The sequence below is a fragment of the Belonocnema kinseyi genome, chromosome 8, assembly GCF_010883055.1.
Source record: "Belonocnema kinseyi isolate 2016_QV_RU_SX_M_011 chromosome 8, B_treatae_v1, whole genome shotgun sequence".
NCBI classification, from domain to species: domain Eukaryota; kingdom Metazoa; phylum Arthropoda; class Insecta; order Hymenoptera; family Cynipidae; genus Belonocnema; species Belonocnema kinseyi.
The window spans coordinates 65,282,405-65,292,344 of NC_046664.1; the positions used below are offsets into that span (position 1 = coordinate 65,282,405).

The 9,940-nt window shown below is 30.0% G+C and overlaps 1 protein-coding gene across 3 annotated transcripts in view; it reads right to left on the reverse strand.

Moving 5' to 3' along the window:
* The window catches only part of LOC117178220 (neogenin), a 68,809-nt gene that overhangs the window by 28,569 nt on the left and 30,300 nt on the right, over nucleotides 1-9,940 (reverse strand). For all 3 annotated transcript variants that reach the window (XM_033369529.1, XM_033369528.1, XM_033369527.1), the window contains exons 2-4: nucleotides 4,185-4,350; nucleotides 2,983-3,122; nucleotides 2,733-2,900 (exon numbers count right to left, since the gene is read on the reverse strand). In XM_033369529.1, the coding sequence (XP_033225420.1) occupies nucleotides 2,733-2,900; nucleotides 2,983-3,122; nucleotides 4,185-4,350 (474 nt within the window). The remainder of the gene's footprint in view (nucleotides 1-2,732; nucleotides 2,901-2,982; nucleotides 3,123-4,184; nucleotides 4,351-9,940) is intronic.

A 9,940-nucleotide genomic window follows, 5' to 3' on the forward strand; every position in this document is an offset into this window, starting at 1 on the left:
AAGGCCCGAATTCAAAGTTGACTTAATCTTCGATTTAGAAATCATTAGATTTGCATCAAACTTTGGAAGCAGATAAATTCGAATGAACGAAAGTTTAAATTATTCAATTAAATTTGAATAGAGTTTGAGTTTAAATATAACAGGAGAGTATTCAATTTAGATTTTTATTTTTTGTCGAAATTTTGTGTGACAGGGTGTCACAAAGTTAGACTTTGATTATTGTTGTTTAAAACATTTGTTTAAATTTTTAACAAAATAATCTGTGGAATTTCTATTTTAAATCTAACCCTTCTTTAATTAGCAAACACTAGCATCAAGAGATATTCTTAATTTTCTTTGTTTGTGTGTCGACGATTTCAGATTTTCCGTAATTGCGGAAATAAAGTTTTACAAGATTAGAATTTCGCAACTATAGATAAAACATCCTCCGATTCTTCTAATGTATTTTTGCTTCCAATTTTTTGTCATTTATAAAAATAATAATGAACATAAAATTAAAAAATTTGAATTTTTATATAAGGTTTAGTGATAATAAAAAACTGACTTACTCTAAATTTTCGATTTATACAATTTATTTAGAAAATATTTGTGTTTGTAAATATATATATGCAAATGTTATTTCATAATTATTATTATCTACTTATATTTTCGTTCCAAAATAAGATTCATTAGCCTCTCTAACTGACAAAAAAAAAAGATATAGCACTTTCCCCTTAGTCTGATATTTAATTACCCTGTTATAATTTATCATTAAAAATAATAAAAATGTAAAATTAATAAAAAGCAACCGTTGACTAAGGAAAATAGAATATCTTCCCTTATGCCTAAAAAAATTGACAAAAAGGAGCTTTATGCAGAAAAAATTCAAATAAAAAATCAGTTGACATTTACGAATTCGAGATTTCTAAAAGCATCTAAGTTTCTTGAAAAATAATTGATTAAAGCAATAAATAATGACAGGCACATTTTTCCTACAAATAATAAGAGAATAAGCATTAAGTTGCAATAAAAAAATTAATAATCAACTTGTTTTTCATTACAAATTTTCTCTTGATCACATTAACCCCGTTATTACACTTAAACCTACCAACCCTAATTCAAATTCTTATGATTGTTCATATATAAATTAAAAAGCAGTCAAATTCAAATTAATTTGTTTAGAAGTTAAAAATTGGTGAGAATGTATGCTTTTAAATCAATCGAATACAAAACCGCTCAAGCTATAAATAATTAAAATCACGATTTTATAGAATTGGAATGATGGAATTGATAAAAGATTGAAATCCCAAATCTGAGTGTTCTCAAGTAATTAAAAAAATGTCTCGAGAAGTATTCGGCAGAATTAAGAGATTGTATAAAATCCAAGGAAAAAGCATTTGCGATAAGGAGAGCAGATAATTCCTTAAGTGAACGTAAAATCCTTCTCTCAGTCTTACCTGTTTCGAATTTACATATCGACTGGGAAATGATACATTGAAGGAAGTTAAATGAAACGAAAGAAATGTAAAGAATTTATAATTCCAACTATTGTATACAAAAATTGTATTGGACAAAATAAATAAATCTGTAAAAAACGTATGAACCGGTTTAGGATACTTTAAAAGCTTATTATACACAAGTCAAAATAAGTTTTAGCCTGGAAACACATTTTAAAAATCCAATAGGATCTACAGTGAGTAAAGTCATGTAACTTTAAAGAAATCTTTTAATTTTTCAAAATTTTCAGTTATCGAAATTGAGTAAATTGAAATTAAGAACAAACAAACCTGGAAGATTAAAATCAATCATCACAAATTGAGATGGCCAATATTAATTACAATTGCCGCTCCCAAAATTTAATACTATTAGCATAAAAATTAATCTAATTATGACTCAAATTATATAATATAGCATAATTTTATATTGAAAAAATTAAAAGTTTGTAAAATTGAACATTTAAAATTTTATGCCTTTAAAATTGCAAGAATTTCTGTACAATTCCAGGATTTTCCAGATCTAATTTTGCATAATACGGAGCCATTCAAGCATTAAGTATTCATTTTTTTAAGCAATTTTGACCCTACATACCTCTTGTTTTATTTTTAGAAAAATACATCACCCAGATTTTTGCCAGAGTTAAGAAAATATATTTAGGGCTCTCTCAAACCAATATTTGAAAATAATAATTTTTTTAATTGTCAATGTTAATGGATTATTTTACTTGGAGGTATGTATTTCAAAGTAAAATAATTGATTAGCATTTTTCTAATTTCAAAAATTCAAATTAGTTTACAAATTTTTTTAAACCGAGAATTGATAATTAAGAAATTAAAAAAGCACATAGTGGGAAATTTTGAAAAATACTTCAGGGTGCATAAAGTTCATGAAAAATTACGGTTTTTATTTTGAAAATTCTAGGGACCCAAACCCCTATATTTGTTGTTAAAATTGTTGAAATTATCATTTATGGAAAAAACCGGCAGAGTTAATTCCGTCAACAAAATTTTAATTAATAATAATAGAAATAAAATTATGAATGTAGTTAAAATTAAGAAGTTCAATTTAAATAAGTATAAATACAGTACTACAAAATTTACTTTACAAAATAAAAAATCATTGTTATTTAATTTAACATTACAGTTTCTCAAACAAATTTAAGGACACTCGAAAAAATTTCCTAATATTCCCTGACCAATAAAATTATCTGAGACCCCTCTTGAATAAAAATATAATCTAATAAGAATGTAATGCACCTGACGGGAGGATTGTCATTCGACTTTCATCCATCATCAGAGGCTGCTCGTCCTTTAGCCACTTTATTTTTATTTGCTTAGAAAACATCGACAGTGAGCAGCTGAGATAAACAACTTGTCCGGGGTTAGCGATGATGTCTTGGGGTTCCCTTTCAAATCCTGGCAGGCCTGAAAATAGAAGCATTTAGTTAGTCTTGCTATAATTTTCACCTTTGATTCAATATTATTCTGTTATTATTTTTGTACGAACTGCCAAGCCTAATTGAGGCGGACCGAGAAACGATTGCCCCAACATCATCGACGGAAGCGAGACATTGGTATCCTCCAGTTAACTCTGGATTACCAGAATAGACACTGCTAATGTACAGGGATCCATTAGCGAGCTGAGATCTGAAAAATTTAAAAAAAAAAAGCAAATCCATCAATCAGAGAACAGAAGATTTTTGGGTCTCCAGGGGCTTTGGATAATTTTGAATTACATAGATTTATTTGACAGGGTAGCCACTGAAACTTCAAACAAAAATTCCAGACTATTTCCTGTTTTTACCGGTCAAAAATAACATTTTTCCGGTTGACTTTTAAGCGTTTAATTCTTTTCGGAGCACCCCAAGGTGAAATATATAATATAAATAATTGTAAGAGATTTCACACTTGACACCTCAAAAAGCTTTTCAAACAGGAGAAATAGGGTGAACATCGGAAAACAGATTTTTTTAAATAACATATTAGCTATCATATTCCTAAGATTTCAAGTCAAAATATATTGCACTAAAAAAATAGTTGAATTTTCAACAACAAAAAAATGAATTTTTAACCAAAAAAGTACATTTTTAACCAAGGAACATGAATTTAAATTGAAGAGTTACATTTTTAACCAAACAGTTGCATTTACAACCAAATAGTTGAACTTTCAAGCAAAAGAGACGATTTTTTAATCAAATAGTTGAATTTTGAATCAAATAATCGAATTTACAAACAAAAAAGATTACACTTCAAACAAAAAAAGTTTGATTTCAATCCAAAAGGATAACCTTCCTTTCAAAAAAACGAATGTTCAACAAAAGAGTTGAATTTTCGACGAAGAAACTTTATGACTTTAAGAAAACAGTAAAGTTAAATTTCAAACAAAGTAAATATAAATGAAACTTTAGTATTCGAACAAATCCATTAATATAAGATTTAAATTCATAAACATTTAGTATAAAAGAAACACTAATTTTTGAACGAACTATTAACATAAAATTTTTAAACATAAAACGATCTTTGATATTTTAACGGAGATGGTTGGTAACACTGAGCACAACTCGAAATACATTTTCACGAAAAAAGAAACTATTTGCCGGTTCTTAAAATTTCAGGCTAATTACCGGTACCTGGTAAGTGGTCACTCTGTTTGAGTTTCGGTTTTTATGTAAATAAAACATTGTATTTAATAAATTTAATCATTTTTACCGATAGTTATCGCCGATAAATGTAATCGGTTGTCCATCGTCTGTTCGCCATTCGATTTTGGGATCACCAAAGACACTTTTCGCCTGGCAATCTAATCTTGCAGGCCCTCCTTGTTCTACTACGATATCCTCTGGCTCAACGTTGAAGTGCAGTCCTCCAGCGCAAACTGAAATTAAAAAGATAAGATATCGGGTTAAATATATAGTACATATTTTTTCAAAGATTAAATTTGTGTTTGTTTATATAAATCAAAAATTAGAGGCGAAACCAAAGTCTATTGGCAATTTAGTTTAATGTATGCAGGAAAAAACAAAATTCTTTTTTTCTCACAAAAAATAATACCCAATTGCGCACAGTGGGAAAAAAGCACCTTTTTCGGAGATAGGCTTGAAAAAGTGGCTTTTTGATACCTTTCTTCGTACCGTAAAGTGGCAATTTATATGGATAATCTGTACAACTTCCTTAAAAAGATTGTATACCGCACTTTTGATACTCAGTTCGAAATGCGGATCAAAACTGCCACATAAAGTTTTTTTTAAAGGCAGTTTTCATGAGTGGTAAATGCATTATCGCATTGACTTTTATAATAATTTAAAAAGAGTGATTGTGAGTAGCGATTGGACTAAAATAAACTGAATAACATAAATTGGATTAACATAAATTACAAAAAATTGTTGGACATCTTAAATTTCCGTAAATTTCTAAGATTATCAGAAATTTCAAATTTTTCAAAAATTATCTGTACTTTCTGGTACCTACTTTCTGGTGTACGCGCGCGTACACTAATTATACCTTCAGATCCGTCTACGGCTCGCCTACGTCTCGATGTCTCCTGCTGAAAACATTCTCTTCGTGTGAAGAATTCAGTTTTACGTGCCTGCCACATAAAATAATATTCTATTCGAACAAAAATCGCCCGACAGGCATCTTCTTAATTTACGTTGATTTTTTTTTTTTAGAAATTGCTGTAAATGTTACAGGTATGAGTAACCGCGGTTAACTAAAGCACATTCGTAACTTAATAATAACATTTGAACTGGAAAAAATAAAAAGGTGCAATATTGAGAAAAAATGTAATTGAACCATCTTGTTTGAAAAGATTTTTTTTCTATAATCCGATATCAAAGCATATATTTTAGTCTGCACTATCCTAAAAGTTTTATGCAAATTCGTTACTTAAAAATTCAACATGGTGCGCCTCCCGCGATTAACAAAATTTTGAAATATTCTTGAGGTACCCAATATCTCTTATATAATACTATAATTTCACAAGGTTTCATTAAAACCGAACGAACACTTGCAGATCCTGATATTCCCGACGTATGGTCCCTATACAATCATGGATACTAGATGAAATCCTTGAGATTAGAATGGATTTAGAGAAATCTCCCATGCACCCAGTTAGATTTCTCGGAAAATCGACTTTTGCACGAGATTTGCTTTCGTGATTATACTGCACATTGTGCATCTTGCTTTAGATGGTGAATTCAACTGTCAGCCTTAGACGCCCTACCCTGATACGTGGGAGGGACACGAGACAGAAAAATAGAGAAATAAGCAAACGCAGTTAGCAGGAGAGAGAGAGGGGGGGGGGAGATGAAAATTTAGGCATTTGGATGCCCAAGCAACTATAAAAACACAAGTGAGGCTGAGGGGTGAGTCTTCTGTAAGGTTGTATGGCATACGTTCTTTTGTTTGATATCCCCTGTTGACTTGTTGTATACATTATACAATATACATCCCTTCATACGACATGCAATCCAGCCTTTCCTCCTTTTAGTCCTTCCCAGTTTGCCAATACCCTGCGGGCTGCTACGGGTGTCACCATCATTAACCCCCCACTGACCTCGGAGGACATGTCACATGTGCAGTGGCAATAGCCTCCTCATGGATACACATCATTGAGCATTAGGGGATTAGACGAATCACCTTATAGCCCCACAGATATTGGATTTTGTAATCGATATTTTTGCATTTTCGGGGATTAGAAGTGACAGAAACGAGAATGAGTTGTGATAACTTTAATATATTTCTGTAAGCGTATGTATTTCATTTTAATCAATTATCAATAGGAATATCAGAATCTGCAAGTTGTTTTTTGTTCTACCGTTTTTTTTTTCTACTGTTTTTGTTCTACCGTTTTTTGTTCTACCGTTGATTTTCTATTATTTTTTCCGGGCTCGCATGTTTCTGCATTGTCTTTCCAGCTGCAGGCAATTTTTATATGTGAAAATGTTTGGAAGCGCAAGCCCAACATAGGTGTGCTTGCAAAAATGTAAAATAGTTTATTGGAATAATTTGCTGAGTGTTATTAATCGAGACGCGTCGCTAACCTTCGTCTTTACAGCGACCTATTCTATTACTAGTAAACTGAGCCGTCGTGAGAAACAGCACGAAGAGGAATTTTGCCGTTTCGTTTGCGGGGTGTTAACGGCATATAAAAAATGTTTCAGTAAATAAAAAAATTAAAAATTTTGAAAAAAATGTCAGTTAACAGATTTGGACCGCAGACCTTTCATCCATATTTTAATCAAATATGTCCACGTAGACAGAGTAGGGGGCCCCTAAATAGTAGATGGCCTCTAAAGACTGGTGAATTTTAATTTCAAACCCATAAAACCTGATTGATTTTCAATAAAAAAATGTTCGTAAAACATTTGAAATGGAACCGCTGGAAAGCTCACAACTTAAGAATTTCAAATTGCAAAGTATCATAAACGGATGTTGAAGTATGAAATGTTGAAAATTGTGCAATTTTAAATCGAGAATTTTAATCGATCACTTTTTAAATCAAGATGACGAAAATAATATAATTTTAAATTCAAACATTATAAAATGTAAATTTAAATTAATAGCCTTTGAAAATTAAGAATTTTTAACGGATTCCTTCATAATTCTACTGATTTTAAGTTTCTCCCCTTCAAAATTGAATATTTTCATATTAAAAGCATTTTGGATTTAGGAATCTTGAATTCTATGATTTAACAATTAAATAATTTGTGACTTAAACCTTAAATATTAAATATTGGGAATTATATCAATATCAGTAAAAACCCATACAATTTATTTGATTGAAATTAGAAACATTCCAAATCGAGAAATTTGAAATGAAGTATTTCAGATTGATTGCATATAATTTAATGAAATACTTAAGATTCAAAGTCGCTTTTTCAACGAAAGAGTTGAATCTTCAAGCAAAAGAGACTAGACCTTTTAAGGGAATAGTTGCATTTTTAAACAAATTGTTCAATTTTCAACCTACAAAGATGAATTGTCAACCAAACTGTCGAATTTTCAAAGAAAGATTAAATTTCAAACACAAACAGTTGTTGACGGCCGTTTCTCGCGCTTCGCGCTCGATAATGTGTTTACCGCGCACTATCCGCTCGCTGCTTGCATTACCCCACATTTGTGCACAGACTTTTTAAATTCAAGGTCGAACCATGGACAAATGTAATTTGGTGATGGCGAATTCTCTTTTGCTAAAGCTCCTTCGGCTTTATCGAACACATTCTCATGACGTGTCTGATTCTTCGCACTCAATTTTGTCAAAAATGTGAACTTTTCTACATTATATTTAACACTTTTATGCCAAATGTATTGTATTCTCATTTTATGTTTCGTCTCTCGGGCCGTCTTTCCCAAAAAATTTAATTTTTTATTTTCAAATTTAATTTTTACGAATAAGAGAAAATCTACGCGTCCTATCTCAAAATTATTATGTAAAAATTGTCGATCTTTTTTGGCTGAACAACTTTTGTCTGTCAACTTTTTTTCGCAACTTTTAATGCTTTTTTTATTACAACAAAAACCACGCGCACTATCAAAATATTATTAATTACAAATTTGTAGCTCTTTTTCGATGAGCAGCTTTTTTATATTAATTTTTTTCATAGTTTGTGTAGTCTGTCAACAAATTTAGGTTTTAATTTAATTCTTTACGATGCAAACTAAATCCACGCGTTTCTAAAAAAAAAAAAGATTAACAAATTTGTAGCTCTTTTTTTTGCATGAATAGCTTTTCTTTTATTTTTTTCATAAATTATGTCGTTTGTCCAAAAATTTCATTTTTTTTTTAAATTTCAATTTTGTTTTTTTACGAATAAAACAAAAACTACGTGTTCTATAAAACAGTGATCCAAAACAAATTTACAAATGTTTTTGGGTGCATAATTTTTGTGAATTCATCTTCTTTCGTATTTTGCATAGTTTGAAGGCAAAATAGAATTTTGGATTTTTCATTATTTTATTTTTTCCGAAATGTTAATTTTTGTATTTTGAAAATGGTATAACTCTGTTAATTTCCTTTTCATCGAAAAAGGCGTAACGATGAATTGTTCGAGTTTTCGAGCACTGCGAATAGCCGTACATATAATTTTCAAATATTGAAAAAAAGTAATCTCAATAATTTTGAAAATGCTCTAACTTTTTGAATATTAATACAATATCCAATATTTTCAAAAGTTATCGTGCTCTCAAACAGACATACAGATAGGCAGACACATTCGTAAAAACCTGTTTTTCGGGTTCAGAGGGTCTTAAAACGTGAACATTTTACAAAGGCGAAGTGGAGGGTGTAAAATTTTACACAAATCTATTAACTCCTCTGATGATAATGTAAAAATAATAATTTTTAAATTATAACTATCTAACAGCTTCCGAAGAATGGTAATTAGAAATGCAAACAATGTTACATAAATTATTATTTACAACAATCATTTGCCATACATCGTGATATAATCTAAATTCTAAACTTGTATTACATATTTTTTTCGAATTGTAATTTCACAGAAATCATCAATCTCGAAAGAGGGCCACCACCGTCGCGTTGAAACGTTTGAAGCAAGTTAATTGTATTTAATTTTATTGAACCATAAAGCCAAAAACTTACATCAACATTTGAAAACAATTTTAATTATAATTGCCTACAAAAAAAGGCCAACTTAGTTCTTTAAACTCAGAGATTACCTCACTTAAGAAGTTTAATTTTAGGGCAAATAGGGGACTTTTTGTTTAGGCAAAGGTGACTTTCATTTAGAAAAGGGAGACTTTTTTCTTTTTAAAACACCAGCGAAGTGAAATAAACAAGTCAATAAATGTAAATCTTTTAAGACACAAAAAGTGTATATTTAGAAGAAATACATTTTATTATTAAAAAAAAAATAAAATTTGGATCATGGGGGCTTGGCCTATAAATAAAATAAAAAGAATGTTAATAAAACCTACATTATATCCTTAGTGTAAGTTGACAAGTATCAAACTAAAAAGAGTAAGATTATTTTTTTAAATAGTACTCTTTAATAATATTATTGTATGCGCATGTTTTTTAATTTAATAGGTTTTTATTTATGATAATTCTTAAAAAATTAATCTATTTATCGAAGAAAGAGGGACGAAAGATACAATTTTCCAATAAAGGGATTATAAGAGATTCCGATAATGATAGGGGGAAAAGGAAGATAGGTAGGGGACTATAATCCTTGCAAAGTGGATTGTTCTGACAGTATCTTGTTTTGAGAATTCCTATAGTTCAAAATAGTCCGATTCAAAAATGTGTATTTCAAATTATTTGATTATTACCATTCTGAAATAATAATAATAATAATAATAATAATAATAATAATAATAATAAGTTGGTTAAACACTTGGACTTTACCTCAGAGGTCCGGGGTTCGATCCCTGAGCCGGTACCTCTGGACATTTTTCAATGTACCTTTACCGAGGTTCTGGTGGTTCGGAACCCACCTTAAGCTGTA